The 15,431-nt window shown below is 38.2% G+C and overlaps 2 protein-coding genes across 2 annotated transcripts; one reads left to right on the forward strand and one right to left on the reverse strand.

The window, feature by feature from the left end:
- Positions 1-256: 256 nt before the first annotated feature.
- LOC122053176 (ABC transporter G family member 28-like) lies at positions 257-10,025 on the reverse strand. The gene is made up of 14 exons (XM_042615102.1): positions 9,420-10,025; positions 9,247-9,323; positions 8,774-9,046; positions 7,596-7,659; positions 7,352-7,498; positions 7,172-7,206; positions 6,312-6,385; positions 5,234-6,075; positions 4,649-4,945; positions 3,593-4,081; positions 3,314-3,462; positions 1,280-1,569; positions 1,042-1,166; positions 257-693 (listed from the first exon to the last, which is right to left on the reverse strand). Exons 1-14 carry the CDS (start codon positions 9,707-9,709, stop codon positions 537-539), a joined length of 3,309 nt encoding a protein of 1,102 aa, XP_042471036.1. The 5' UTR covers positions 9,710-10,025; the 3' UTR covers positions 257-536.
- Positions 10,026-10,148: 123 nt separating this feature from the next.
- LOC122053177 (SEC1 family transport protein SLY1-like) lies at positions 10,149-15,312 on the forward strand. The gene is made up of 3 exons (XM_042615103.1): positions 10,149-10,306; positions 10,386-12,236; positions 14,887-15,312. The coding sequence occupies exons 1-2, from the start codon at positions 10,276-10,278 to the stop codon at positions 12,233-12,235; spliced, it is 1,881 nt and encodes a 626-aa protein (XP_042471037.1). The 5' UTR covers positions 10,149-10,275; the 3' UTR covers position 12,236; positions 14,887-15,312.
- The last annotated feature ends 119 nt before the right edge of the window (positions 15,313-15,431 follow it).

A 15,431-nucleotide genomic window follows, 5' to 3' on the forward strand; every position in this document is an offset into this window, starting at 1 on the left:
AGAAAGGGCAAGTGGTGGTGGAGTGAGAAACACAAGATCCGAGGATTTACGTTCCGACAGTCCTACGATTCGACCCCGTGCCCTCATGACAACCATTAGTGTACAAATGGATAATAGACTATCCTACTCTCAGGAAATAAGACAAATTGTTACCACCTACACTAATTATTAGTAATCACATGTTATTTAACTCTTCTATATTACTCTAGAAATGAATTGACGGAGGACGTGGAAAGCGAATCATCTTTTACCACATAAAATAAGACAAATTGCAATCTGCGAGTGAATAGACAAAAGACCAACTAGCTAATGCTTGTGGCACTCAACCAATGTTCAACGAAACAGAGACAAAGCATGTACACCTCGAAACACAATCAATTTATCTACTAGCTTTTGCTGCTGGCTGGTTTCTATAAGGACCAATCTGATCGCGATGTGCTTTACATTATTGCGCATTTCCTCGACAAGTTAAACATCAAAATTGAATGAGGAAGATAGGAATGAAGCTAAGACAAGAGGCATGAAAACTGTATCCCTTAGCTCTTCTGGAAAGTGACCATACAAAAGAAGGCAATGCAGCGAAAAAGGAGGCCATACAATGCTAGGATAACTATACTCAGCCACCAATCGCCAATGTCGTATCCATTCTTCATAAGCGAGCCGCACCGGGTTATCAACCATACTCCAGAGTACCTGCAAGGAACAGTTTAGTCTGTTTCGATTTGGTGCAGATTCAGGTCATGGCACTAAAGCATACTTGTATAGATAATCAGTGAAGAAAAATGGTGAAGTTTGGAAGTAACTTATGTTTAGTATTATCAGCAATCAATCAAGAACTTTTACAGCAAAGAAGTTTCATTACTTCCCATCTGTTCATTTTGTTTTTCACTTTCTTTCGATATCGAGAAATTGGAAAGGTGAACTAAGTCTCAATGAAACCATTTTTTTAAGCTAATCCTGTGATGTTAGCACATGCCGACTTGGATAACATTTATACTTTAAACACTATTGTCCAAAGAGAAAAGAATCGAAAGGTCATACTTGTTTGCATTTGCAAGGACAAAAGCTTCCAAGGCCCACTTCGTGTAGCATAAGTTTGCCAAGGTTTTCGAGGTTTTCTGCTGAGTTGCAAGTAGAGTCAAAACAACAGGTAGTAGCACAGACCACTGCCATTCGAAAATAATGATGATTAAATTTTAAAAAAATAGAAACTAGTATACGAGTGAGCTAAATGATTGCATGAATGTAGAGGGATTATGATGTGTAATGTAGAGCATACCAGTTGTGCAGAACCTGGCTGGAAGAAAATTGCAAAAGCGTATCCGATTCCGGTCACACAATAGACCAGTCCGACTAAGATGATGTAGTTGTCTAAAATGGATGATCTAGGATTGTTGAAGAAGTAGAACATAGAAAGATAAACAATTGGCTTGATGATCGTGTTGAAATGATCAATTGTATCTCTTGAAAGAAAATAGGCAAGTGAGCTCATGCCAGATGCTCGTTCTCTCAAATACTGCAATCTTTCGAGTGAAAATGATCTCAATGCTCCAATCTTGCACAAGAGAGCTGCGATTTAAGAGTGATAATTAAGAAGTGTATGCTGTTATGCACCAAATACATCAGAAATCACAAGGTGATGCCAAATCAATTAACTAAAGTTTCACCTTCCTAAAGGTTCTTAAGACAATAGATTGTCTCCATTTTCGACTAAATACATGGTGAGGCATGCATGAAACATAAGCGTAAACAATAAACAACGATTCAAAAGTATGTCACTGGATTATGCTGCGTCATATTTGATCAACTAAAAAGACTTACTGATGCAAAATCAAGTCAAACACTAAATCTGACTGAAAAACTGGATTCAATGCGAATAATGAATATATCATTTTAAATAAGTTAGAACTTTTGTTAGGCAACAAGTGAACCAGGAAATTAAATATTTTAATCAGGTTGACAATAAGTTGCCAAGGGAATTAAGGAGTTCTATGGTGGAATACTACAGCGAACAGAATTTTTTTGTTTAGCCAAAGGGCCAAAGCTGAAAAACATGAGTATATTTTTCTTATGGAACCTGTTAATTGCAAAAAAGGCAGCCCGGTGCACGAAGCTCCCGCCATGCGGGGTCCCGGGAAAGGATCCATTGTACGCAGTCTTACCCTGCTTTTTGCAAGAGACTGTTTTCATAATTCAAACCCGTGACCTTTTGGTCACATGGCAACAACATTACCGTTGCGCCAAGGCTCCCCTTCAACCTGTTAATTGCATAGGCTGCAAAAAGGAAGAAAGCAAGAATTTTTGTGTGCCACACGATAGCTAATGTACATTACAAACCTAGACTGATATCAATCAACACTAACTATGGGTTTTTGGATCACCAAATTGCTCTGTCTAGCAAGATATTATTATTTTGTATTATGTTTGCACCTTCCTGCTAGTATCTTCATGGCACATGAATGATCAGCTTAGTTGCTAACAAATTAACACCAGATTACTTAAGCAAATAAATGCATTTCTAGATATGAACTCCTAGTGTAAAGTCATCAAATCCCCAACTGATCAATCAAACACCTGGTGGATATTAATCAATTATAATTTACCATGTACAAGTTTGTCATATACATCATATTTGCCGTCCTATGTCTTTGCCATAACTGAAAAGTGAATGCATAACTCATGTAACCCCTCCCCTCTATATCAATAACCCTACTTGGCCACTGAAGTCATCAAGGATACTCCTCTCTACATCTCTTCTTGTTCTCCGTTTTCTTACAGTTTTGTGCAACAAATGATATGACTTAGGCTGAGATTTGACCTTCAGTTACAGAAATGAATTCTCTCTAGTGTCAAGTCAAGAGATCAATCATGAAACTCCTCATTGATTGTATGTTCCAAGTTTTCTATTTTGCTTGGACTTATTGGGAAGGCCTAAGCTTCAGACGAACTAAAATATACCATGAAGGCTTCCAACTATTCAACCTGTATAGGAAGTAACTCAAATTCGCCAAAATTTTCCTTATCAAAACAACTATCACTACCAACTTACCAAGTCTAAGAAAATTTATTTTCTTGAGTCAACTTCAAATTGTCACATGTCTCAGGGCACAAGTATATACCCTTGTACATTATTTCTTTACAGGATTAGTTAAGGGTAGAATTTCACCTTTTTTCCCCCTCAAAAAAATTGTTGTCTGTGGTACAACAAATTATTTGTGTTATTTACACAAGTTTATGTCCAACAAATTGATAATATATATAGCATAAAACACAAAAACAGAAAAAGGGGTAAAACTACAAGTCTCCAACTTACAAACAGCAATGACGGTATATGTGTAACCCAGTGCACCGAATGTTTCATCGCTCACTTTAGCAAGTGTTCCTAAGCATACACCAGCCAGACATAATATAAGAAAATCAACACCTTGAATTCTAGCTTCCCGAAGCCGTTGCTTGCCAACCCTGTAAATGAACCAGTAAGATCGAAACATGAAATTCAACAATTACTATAACATATGACCATTATTTTCTGAGTTTTGAGCATTTGTGGGCCTTATTAAGATCATGAAATTTTGACAGGTGCAATATTTACCTTCCCAAAAAATATTTATATTGGGTAAGAACACCAGGTGTCCTTCGATTAGATAAATCTGCTGATTTGGAGAAATTGTAATCATACTCATCTTTCTTTTGTCCCATAATATCCTTGACATTATCCCATACTTCTCCTGCGATTGATTTTTTCTCAGTCTCAGGTCCAGTTTCTGAATGATTTCCTCCAGTTCCCCTGTTAGATGAATCAGCGTCACTAGCATTCTGTAGCATATCTGGGGGTACATCATACCCATTATGCAGCATCCAACGTAGAGGTAATTCTTTGTAATTTACACCTGAGCTCGCACTTGGCTTAACTATACCCTCTAAAATATCAATGAAATAATCTGGAGGATTTACACGCTCAGGGACATTGATTCCCAGGCCTGCAAAGTATTCTTCAACTTTTTTAACTGATCCAAGATAAGCAATCATGCCTCCTTTTGCTAGAAGTATCAAATCATCAAACATATTGAACAAGGTGTAGCTGAAACAAAAGAAGATCGTATTACTCAATCTCATAGAGAAATGATTACATGTTTTTGCAGACAATATTTACAAAAATTGCTTCATGGTTTTCCCAGCATAAACTGGTAAGCGAGCTGGCATACAAGACTTGTCTAGCTAGTAGCTTGAACGAATATAGCCAATAAAAATTGCATTTTGTCTAAATATTTAGACTATTCATGCAACATAATTTAATAGCTAAAAAAATTTAACCATGCTGAAATTCTTATATGCATAACGACATTGCACTAAAATGCAGCATAGTTCAAGTCATGTAAAATAATTTGGCATTCTAACAGGAGAGTCAGAAGCATAAACAATTACATAGTGGCCAGTCAAATGCTAGCAGTTTGTTTTCTTCTTTTGTTAATCTTTTTCTAACTTTTTGAGAAACTAACCACTGACATTTTGCAATAGGCAACTAGTTTCCTTCAATATTAAATTATTATTATTTGTATACGACATGGATGTTGGAGTCCACTTGCAGGAGAAAATTTATAGTTTAGTATAATTGTGAAGTTCATGTTGCCATGAATGTTAAAACAACCTGGGTTGGTGAACAACCATGCAGATGTTTACCCCTTCAAGGGCCTCACGTCGAAGAGCTCGCAGCAACAAATTTGAAGAAGAACTATCCAAACCAGATGTTGGTTCATCCAATATCAAAAGAGAAGGTTCCATGACCATTTCAAGACCAACATTCACTCGTTTTCTTTGTCCACCAGAGATACCACGTTTCTCTACAGTTCCAACAAGCGACTCTCTTATTGCCTGTAGGCCTAGGGCCTCAATAACTCTTTCTACGACTAAAACTTTATCAGCTTTGGAAATGTCTGCCGAAAGTCTGCAACATCATGGAAAAAGGTTACAACCATGTCTATAACTATTCTCATTAGTGAGAGAAACATGAACAAGGACTTGTATAAATCTTTTGCCATGCCAATACAAAAAGGTAAATGGTTACATATGATTGTGATTATCATTAAGAAAATGAGAATCTGGGTGTTTTAAGAGCATAATAATTTATAGAGTCTACACCTACTTGATGTAATTCTGGCATACCAAAAGTAAAACATTAAATTGCTAATCTCAACATATGAAAGAACGCAATGAAGTTAATGTACCATCGTACCTGCATCTAGCACTGAACCAAAGATTCTCTTCTACTGTTAAATTTCCATGAACAATATCATCCTGTGGGACAAAACCAATAATTTTTTTATAAGACCGTATCGGTTCTGCTTTCCCATTTATAAGTATGTGGCCTGACATAGCACATCCAGTTGCCTTTCCAGCCAGAGCACTCAGAAATGTGGTTTTACCAGCCCCAGATGGGCCCATCACTGCTGCCACACGACCAGGCATAAGTTTTCCTGTAACAGACCTTAGGAGTTTTTTCTTACTCCCTTTAAGAGTCAGCGTGAGATCCTTGAAAGCAACTTCGATTGCGAGCCTACTTCTACTATCAGAATCAGTGGCCATGGAGATTACTCCAGAAAAGGTCAGGTTCGCGTTCTCTTGCTGCATAGCCTTTTCCTTCTCTATCTGACCATATGCATACTTGAATATTTGGCTGCGAGTATGCATTTGTTTTCCTCTAGGCATATTCTTCTTCAAATTTTGATCTCCTATTTCAACATTGAAGCCTTCATAACTATCAGGATTTTCCTCTAGTGATTCAATCATGTTAGTAAGATTGTTTTGATCCTTTTTCTTGGAAGGTTTGCCTGCCCCCTTTGAAGGCTCAGTACGAACAGACTTTTTTTTAGAAAATGTGCGAGATAACTGTGTCTGCAGGCCAACTGCATGCTTCTTAGCAACATCTTTAGCACTTTTCCACCTTTCACGAGCTTGAGCAGTTTCTCTTGCATGTCTTGCAGCAGCTTCTCTAGATTTTGCTTGTCTTCTTTCACGACTGGTGAGAACTTGACCAGAGAAGTTATATATTATCAATAGCAACAAACACAATGCAACCTACAGTAATTACACAAAAGGTTAGTAGGGTACAATTGAGATGCACTTCCACTAGTGTAAGGATAGACTTCCTCCCCACCACCCCCCAAACAAACCATGTTAATTTCTATAAGGGATGAATGCTATAACCGAATTGGATGTCCATTTATTAAGAATTTCTTAATACGATAATAATAGTCGAACTCGACAGCAGTAAGAGTACGAGAAGAACAAGGAGTAACCAAAATAAGACTCACCATCAGCAAGGCTCCAAATATGGTAATATCTTGATTTACAGAATTTGGTGGACAAGAGCGTTTTTGGAAGCACCCTGCAAAAGCATATAACTTCAATAAGAAAAGGCTAGTTTCAGTTGCAAAAGAACGCAAAAAAAACTTTTGCTAGGCTTCCAAAAAAATAAAACACGGCAGATAGTTAGCTCAGCTGAGGAGCAAATTAAGTTTGCGGCTTGGTAATCAACTTAGGCCTCTCAAACAGACTATGTTGAGTTCTGTAGCAAGTGAGAGTGATTTTATTCTCATTGTGAGAAATTCTATGGTGTGGTTAACATACTTTGATAGGCATTTTGTTGGAGATAAAAAAACTTCAGCCTCAATTGAGCCAACACCAGATGAAACTCGACTTAACAAATCACATAGATCAGCCAAACTTCAATCCAATATATTTGGCTTCAAGTAGATTCAAACTTCAACGATGAATCCAAATATAGATATTTTAACCCAACTTCACTCCATGCTAAGTTGAAAATCCAAATAGATGTAAACTTGAATGATGAATCTAACCCAAGTCTGAGAGATCCATGCACCCATCTAGACTCAAAGAAGTCGATGTCTCTGATTTAGCACTTCCCCTACTTAAATGGAAAGTTTGAATTTTTACTAGGATGTGCTGCCTAGAAGAAACCTAATAGCTAGTCCTATAATCTATTCGTTGTTGTTTTAGATGGTTTCCGTTTTCTACTTTACAATTCAAATTTTCATTATCACTTGAAACATTTCACGAGATGTATTTTATATTTCCTACTTTATAATTCTTCATCATTGAATAAAACATTTTGCAAGATCTCTAATTAACTAAGTCACTAGAAAAAACTTACTCGTTTGAGAAGTAGAGCCCTTCCTACAGTAATATCTGAAGCAAGTATTATAAATGGGTGTCAGTCGCACATATAAGAATCTAAGTAAGAATTGTAGTATAGTTGACTCTCATGAAGAAAGTCTCAAATGATATTATAGGTAGAGAATTGCTCTAGAAAACTAGGATTGAGAAACAATACCCACTACTACAAGAAATTTTCTGTATAGTGCTTGGACAGTAGAACCCTGCAGGGCAAAATATTTCACCACTAGATACCACGTCAGCCCACATATCAGCACTCCCACATGTATGGTTTGGTTCTCCAGCAGGTAGCTGGTAGTTGTACCTGAATATATTTTAATGTCAAGATGCAAATAATATTGCTTTAAGAAATTAAACAATGTATATCTGGCAGAACCTTGAAAAGATTGAGATCAACTTACGGATCACAAACACCAGTAGTTTGGTTGAACTTTCCAAGTGGGCAGTATGAACCTAATGGGCAGGCTACAGACCATTAAAGAAAATGAAATTAGTGAAACTTTCTTTGTAGTTCCAATGGTAAACTAGGGCATATGACGTTAGTAAAGTGTAAGGTAGCATAAAAGGTACTTTGTTGAGCACCATCTAAACTAAAATAGTTATAAGAAGAAAACAAATCAATGCTTAAAACGGAAGGTACCATTTTTTTCTCTCTCTCTTTCTAGATTTGGTGAAATATAAAGTTACAGTAATCTTTAAAACAGAAAATAATATTTCCCACATCTATAAATCACATGCACAAATAAATAGATTAACAAATGTATTTGATAGTAACTCTGATAGAATGAATAGTTAAAGTCAAGGCTTCCCCTTCCGGAAAAATAAAATAATAAACAATTTGATAGCAAGCTACAAATTTAGGTCTGTTCAGTAGTTAACTAAGTATATAGCTATACAGGTACAAATCATATGCAATTATCTTGCTCAGTTTACCCTGAAAGTGAAGAGAGGTCAAATACCTCAGTACATACTGCTGGACTATTGCAACTGTCCATTGCACTGTATCAACTGCTGAATTGAAAGAACTATTCAATCGAATGCTTATTTGAGGCTTTACCATCTAAAAAGTTAATAAATTTACATAAAGCCCCAACTAGAACCAAGGTATCATGGTCTTGTTTTCCTGCAATTTATACTAATAAGACTGTATCTTCGATATGGTTTGAAGGAAAGCAAAGAGGATAGACTACCACATGAAGCTCTTGCAGGTTAGTTTATGGGCTATAAGACAAAATGACTATTTACATAACTTTTTGAACCTTAATCCATTTTTAAGCTAGAAGCTACAGTCAAACTAAGAATTCACCTCATTCTTTGTATGATTAATGTATGTGTTTCAAATAAAATTTTTACTGAAGAAAGGCAAAGGCAATGTGAATATAAATGCAGAATAAATAGATATCTCAAGCATATAATATAATTCAATATGATCTAACCATTTTTGACATGTGCAATAAGTGGTTTTCTTTTTACTGAGAATTAAGAAATTGAACTACAGGTTGAACCAACATAATGATATGATAACAAATTGAAGTTACTTCTGAGAACACGTGTTCAAATCCAAGAGAAAGATACTCACGGATCATGCATGTGATACCATGGGGACAGAAGAAACCCTCACAACAAGGATGACAATTTGTAGTTCTGATCGGCACGACCTTGGAGTCTCTAAGATTAACTTTTTGGCCATCAGAAGCACTGCAAGACCATCCTGGCTCGCATCCAGAAACCCATGATGTCAAATTACAATTCTTATTAGGTCTCAGATAGTTCTTTTTTCCACCATTGTCATAGAAACTGCTGAAGTAAAAGTTAATTTCTGCAGCTGTGCATAGGCGACGAGTGAGATCTCCTGTTAATGCATTGAAGTATACCGTCATAATGACTTGAAAAAATAATGTGGAGTATAAAAGATCTCTAAGCAAACCTGAATTGTTAATACGAAATGATCACTTTTATGAAAAATATGGAATGATTATATTCTCTGAATGATTTGTATAAACTAAAAAAATGAATGCATTGCAGTAGGAAAGCAATCAAAAAAGTTCGCACCTTTAGTTTCTTTGAGGCAATTTGAGATAAAAGTGGTGTCCTTGGAGAAGTTGAATGCCTCATTCCACTCCTTGTCCCTGGAACCAACACCACCATCTCAAACATCAATCCCCTGCAACTGAAGAATCCCAACAAATGATCCAGAAAAAAAAAGGAAGGGTCGATGAGCATACGTGTTATCAATGCAGAAATCCAGCTGCCGTCCAATGTCCTTAGCGAAGGCGCTGGTTAGGTTCATGACCTTTTGGTACACCACCTGAGTAAACATCTGGGACGCTCCCTGGCCAATGCCTCCGCCCCCGCCTCCGCCTCCGCCGCCGCCGCCGCCGTCGTAATCGTCATAATCCTGGCAGTGGCCGAGAGGGAAGAGGAAGAGGAGGATTAGGACCGAAGAAACGACGGGTATTGGAGAGGCATAGGCGGAGCCCCGTCGCGGCCTCCGGCGGGACCATGAGGCCAGCATTCTTTTAGATATCTCGTCGAGCTGGGGCAATTGCGGGCTGCCCTGAGAGGCGGTTTGGAAAATGGCAATGCAGATGGGGGTGGCGGTGTCGGAGGAGATGGAGGAGGAGGAAATCGGAGAACGGGAGAAGGAAGGAGAAAGGAACGGAAAAGAGACAGAGAGACGCAGGATTGGAGCGATGGAAAAGGAGCTACCTTCTTAATTTGGGGGGCGGGAAGGAAAGAGGACCAAATGGTCTTTCTCGCCTGTCATCCACAAATAGAAAATCATTAAATCAGTATAAATAAAATATAGATAATTATAAATAAATTAAAAAAATGGGAATTTCAAATAGAAAAATCATTTTGACAAGAAAATCGAATATTAGGGGTCATTGTAACATTATCAAAATTATAGGAGATAGTTTTGAAAAAAGTTAAATATAAAGGGTGTAGTTCTAGAAAAATCTGAAGAGGCTTGAACTGCCCCCTTTCTTCTTCTTCAGATCCGATCGAGAACCCTCCCTGCCTTTTGCTGCGGACTCGATTGCGATTCCGACGAGCGCGAGAACCCGATTGGCCGTGGACATGGCGCTCAATCTTCGGCAGAAGCAAACTAGTAAGCCCCCATCTTCTTCTGCTATGATCTCATTCGTGATTTTCTCTGTTTTCTGATCGTATCGATGTTTGTTCCGAAGATTTCATTGTCCGGATGCTGAATCTGAACCAGACGATAACTCCTGGCGGCGCCGGTGGGATGTCGTCCGCGTCCGCCCCCGCCGAGGAGGTCTACAAGATCCTCATCATGGACGCCTTCTGCCGCGTCGTCTTGTCCCCGCTGATACGTGTCAACGACCTCCGGAAGCACGGCGTCACTCTCTATTTCAGCATCGACAAGGAGCGCCAGAAAGTCCCCGACGTGCCCGCTGTCTACTTCGTCCGCCCTACTCCCGAAAACGTCGAGCGGATCGCTGCTGATGCGGCTCGTGGCCTCTACGACGCTTTCCATCTCAATTTCTCATCCTCTCTTCCTCGCCCGCTGCTCGAGGATCTCGCTCGGAGGACCCTCGAGATGGATTCTGTTCACCGGATCTCGAAGGTATACGATCAGTATCTTGAGTTCGTGTCTCTGGAGGATGGTCTCTTCTCGCTCGCCCAGCCGAAGACCTACGTCCAGATTAACGATCCCTCAGCGGGAGATCGTGAGATTGAGGACCTCGTGGAGAAGATAGTCAGCGGATTATTTTGCGTCCTTGCCACGCTGGGAGTTGTTCCGGTGATCCGGTGTGCTCGTGGTGGTCCTGCTGAGATGGTCGCGTCCGCTTTGGATGCTCGTCTTCGTGATCATCTGGTCACAAGAAACAACCTTTTCACAGAGGGCGGAAATCTTACTAGCTCCTTCCAGCGCCCAATCCTCTGTTTGTTTGATCGGAATTTCGAGCTGTCTGTTGGGATCCAACACGACTGGAGCTACCGTCCACTGGTTCATGATGTGCTTGGATTGAAGCTGAATAGGGTGACAATGCCTGCAGAAAAGGGTGCAGCAAAGTCGTGTGAATTGGATGACTCCGATCCGTTTTGGGTTGCCAACAGCTGGTCTCCATTTGAGAAGGTGGCAGAGGAAATAGAGACCCAATTGAGCAAGTACAAGCAGGATGTTGATGAGGTGAATAGGCGAACTGGGGGAAAGGATGGTGTTGAGTTTGATGGGACTGATCTGATTGGTAATACCAAGCATTTGATGAATGCAGTTAACTCACTTCCTGAGCTGACTGAAAGGAAGAAGGTGATCGACAAACACACAAACATCGCCACTGTTCTTTTGGGTGAAATCAAAGCAAGGTCCTTGGATGCTTACTGCACTCTTGAAACTGACATGCTGAGCAAGGGAAGTGTGGATAGAAGTTCTTTGCTCAGTCTTCTCAGAGGGAAAGGTACCAAGGTAGATAAGCTTCGTGTTGCAATAACCTATCTTCTTTCTTTGGAAACAACACCACAATCTGAATTGGAGTCAATAGAAGCAGCATTGAGGGAGTCTGAGGTCGATACACGTGCCTTTCACTATGTGAAGAAGGTAAAGTCCTTGAATACATCCTTGACTGCCTCAGCGAGCTCTGCTAGCAGGAGTAACATTGTGGATTGGGCAGAAAAGCTCTATGGGCAGTCCATCAGTGCTGTAACCGCAGGTATGAAGAATCTATTGTCAGGAGGGAGGCAGCTGGCTCTAACAAGGATAGTGGAGGCTTTGATGGAAGGGAAGCCAAATCCAGAGGTTGATTCTTACCTTATATTTGATCCAAGAGCCCCCAAAACAGGTCCTGGAGCACAGTTGAAGGGACCCTTTAAGGAGGCAATTGTTTTCATGATAGGTGGAGGGAATTATGTAGAATACAGGAGTTTAATGGAGCTGGCACAACGCTCGCAGCCAGTGAAACATGTGATATATGGAACTACAGAAATTCTTAATGGGATTGAATTTGTTGAACAACTTACAGAGTTAGGACAAAAAATGGGTCTAGGAAACGCTGGAGGCCCAACTGCCCAATGAGGTACAGAAACATCATGTTAGCTTTCTTTCATACAGACTTCATCTTTATCTCTTTGTGTTAAGAAAGATAGAGAGATTACCTATGTAAAACTGTGTTTTTGTCGGTATCTTAGATAAGATTGAGTGGTAATTACGTATTTACGTTCTTCTGAAATCAGCTAACTGCTTTCTCACAATTTCAACACTTCATTGTCCATGTGGAAAAGTTCAATTTGTTAATGATCAGAATTATTAAGATCTTGGTTTGCCTTGTTGAATTATCCTATATATTTGTCTTTAGATTTAGATGAGAGAATTTATAAGATGGGGAGATACTTTTTCTTAACTGTAAATGAACAAACCCCTTTCGAATAACAGCTCACTTATTTAAGAGCTTATTTATGTTATTTGTGATTGAATAAGCAAATTTCAAAAGCTTATTTATTTGATCATTAATTAACCAGATAGATGGACATGGGTAAGCTTTTTCACATATTAAATCTAATGCCAAGAGATACAGGCAAGTCCTATTGTTCCAATGATATGTCTAGAATAGGGACCAGTAGAATGATGACACTTTTGATACTTGGTGCTACTTTGCTGCCCAATATGGGTCAAAAAAAAGTGCTACATAAGTTGATACAATTGACGTGAAGCTCTATTGCAAGCTATACATAGCCTGCTTCCAGGAATATAGAGCTTGAGAGTATGCAACACACATATAACAGAAACTTGAAAGAAATAGTTACAATGATAAAATTAAGACTACTATACATGCATGGTAAAAGTAGAATAATAATATTGGCAAAACTAATCTGGAAAGAAATTAGTCAATTATCCCAAGACTCATTACATATGTAACTTGCATGCCAAGTAGAGAAAATATTATTTGAGTACATAACCATACTTTTAAGTTTCTTATCAAAGTTGTAATTTTACAGTGTCTTGAATGTTATTAAAAAAGGCAACATGAAAATGTCACATCATTAAAGTTATAAAGCAAATGTAAACATAAATTCATTGGTAACAATTACAAACTGAATTAAGACAATTGTCCTTACTTTGCAATATGCATGCATCTTCTACAAAATCAATTTTGTATTCTTTGAGATGCATAATTTCTTGTAGAAAGTCAGGTCAGATTCAGCAAACATTATAAGTTGTCAAACAATAAAAGATTATGACAATTTGGTAATGAAACAAGCAGACGGTGGAGCCATGAAGTTCAAAGTTAAAATCTTAATGAGACAAATATAAAGAGATTAATATTTTCTGAGGGAGTTGTAACTACATTTGATTCAAGGACAAAGAAATTATATCAATAGGAAAGTATAATTTGACAATTCATGTAAAAAAATAGGTTAGTACAGTCAATCTTTTGCCAACTTGTTCCATACATCAATGCAAGCTGACACCTAGAAAATATATTTTGAATTTGGATTGGAATCAGTATCATACTTGAGATTGGAAATTTTGAGCTGTGAACATAAACTGTTTACCTGAACAATTATTTGTGTTTCAATATTCTATGTACTCATAACTTATCGCATTCATGATATATTGAGTATTCCAAATAGTAGATATGGGCTTGCTCATATAGATTCTATTAAAAATATGTTTTATACGAATAGAATTTATGTTTAGGATTTTGTTTTATTTCTGGTCTAATTATTCTAATTAGACATATATTTTTGCTAATTGAACTTTATGGGGTTTTTTTTAATCAAAGTCCTTTTTAGCATTGTAGTATTCATATTAATCAAACATAGCTAAGCCATCTTATGGTGCTATAGCTGATGGAATTCCTCATTAGTTGAAGGAATTGATGAAATCCAAAAGAGACTAACAAGAGGTTGTGGAGATGGTTAAGATGTTTGTAAAGGCATGTGGGATGTGCCTCTGGTCAGCCCTAGAGATGTGCTGCGATATTATCATGTTTCGTTTGCCTAGATCTTTAAGGATATTTAGTCTCATATGCGACGAAGATAAGGAACTTATTGAACGAGGAGTTGAGAAAGTTCCATTTTTTTGTTTACTTGGCAGAAGGTGATGGCATGGATGGAAAGGAGACAAATTTGTTGAAGAAAAGTGGCTGTGTTGTTGGTTTCCATATCCATTCACTGACTTTTGGCGGATTGGTTTCACTGGAAAGGATCAGTTGAGGGATCCTTATTTAGGATTCTTCCTTCTATCCATGAACTTCATAAATACCAATTTTTTTCGATTCCCCTCTGATCTTAATCTACTTCACTGAAGTAAACACAACCTTAGAATTGCAGCCCAAAAGCTAGGTCGGCTTGTTTAACTGCTCCATAGTCCCACTCAAGAGAAGGTTCACATACCTTTCATGAAGCTTGTCACCTGAAAAGCAAAGCATATTCATTTCTTTTGTTATGTTTGTTCATTTCTAGAACCGCATGTTCTTTTTTCCCCTGATTAAACTGATGAGTTGAGGCCACTGGAAGCAACTTTTGTAAAAGAAGTGATTCCTCATATCATCATATTGAATTCGCTAATCTATTACAGATAATTCTGCAATTGTTATTGACTAATGTTATCTGACCAGTTGTCTATTCGCATTTAGTTATTCAAGTGGTAAATATAACATTCTCTGGTTGATTTTTTATACACATTTGTGGCTGATTAATCTTTTTCTTTTAAAATTTTTGAAGGGAGGGATTGCTTCAATCTTGGTGACAACTTCAATTGGATTAATTGCACACAATGCAGGAATGGGCCTCGACCTTTGGAATAGACAGCTGCATGCTCTACCACCTAAGCAAGCAGACACTTCACCCATAGAACTTGCAGTCCAAGAGTACCGACAATCTCCCTGATTGATGAGTCTGTGTTTCTGTTTTTGCTGTATTCTTGCAAGTCCTTGCTACGTTTCCATGAGCCACCATTCCATAACACCAATATCGTAGATTGGTAACCATTTTATAAGTTTACCTCTTTATAGCAGCTCTATGTATTTCCTTCAGCAAGTAATCTGAATCTGCGTGTTGCGTAATGTCTATTGGCGAGAATTCGTCAATGGTATTTTTCTATTGTGGGTAGGGGAGACCGTATTTACTGAATTCAAGAATTTTTTTTTATCTCGTTTTTGTTCCATGTTTCCACTCGGTGCACATTTTGCATCTCTATTCCTATTATTCCGGTGTTATAAGAGATTCTCCATTACCTTCCTCTTCGAGTAGGTGTAGAAAAGCATCTT

The sequence above is a fragment of the Zingiber officinale genome, chromosome 3A, assembly GCF_018446385.1.
Source record: "Zingiber officinale cultivar Zhangliang chromosome 3A, Zo_v1.1, whole genome shotgun sequence".
Taxonomy (NCBI): domain Eukaryota; kingdom Viridiplantae; phylum Streptophyta; class Magnoliopsida; order Zingiberales; family Zingiberaceae; genus Zingiber; species Zingiber officinale.

Bases quoted from the DNA above. Each gene is read 5' to 3' on its own strand.
- LOC122053176 (XM_042615102.1), bottom strand. From the start codon at position 9,709: ATGCTGGCCTCATGGTCCCGCCGGAGGCCGCGACGGGGCTCCGCCTAT. The intron at 9,047-9,246 runs GTGCGAACTTTT...ATGCATTAACAG, and splicing joins TTGCCTCAAAGAAACTAAAG to GAGATCTCACTCGTCGCCTA. The intron at 6,386-7,171 runs GTAAGTTTTTTC...ATGCTTTTGCAG, and splicing joins GGGCTCTACTTCTCAAACGA to GGTGCTTCCAAAAACGCTCT.
- LOC122053177 (XM_042615103.1), top strand. From the start codon at position 10,276: ATGGCGCTCAATCTTCGGCAGAAGCAAACTA. The intron at 10,307-10,385 runs GTAAGCCCCCAT...TTTGTTCCGAAG, and splicing joins TCTTCGGCAGAAGCAAACTA to ATTTCATTGTCCGGATGCTG.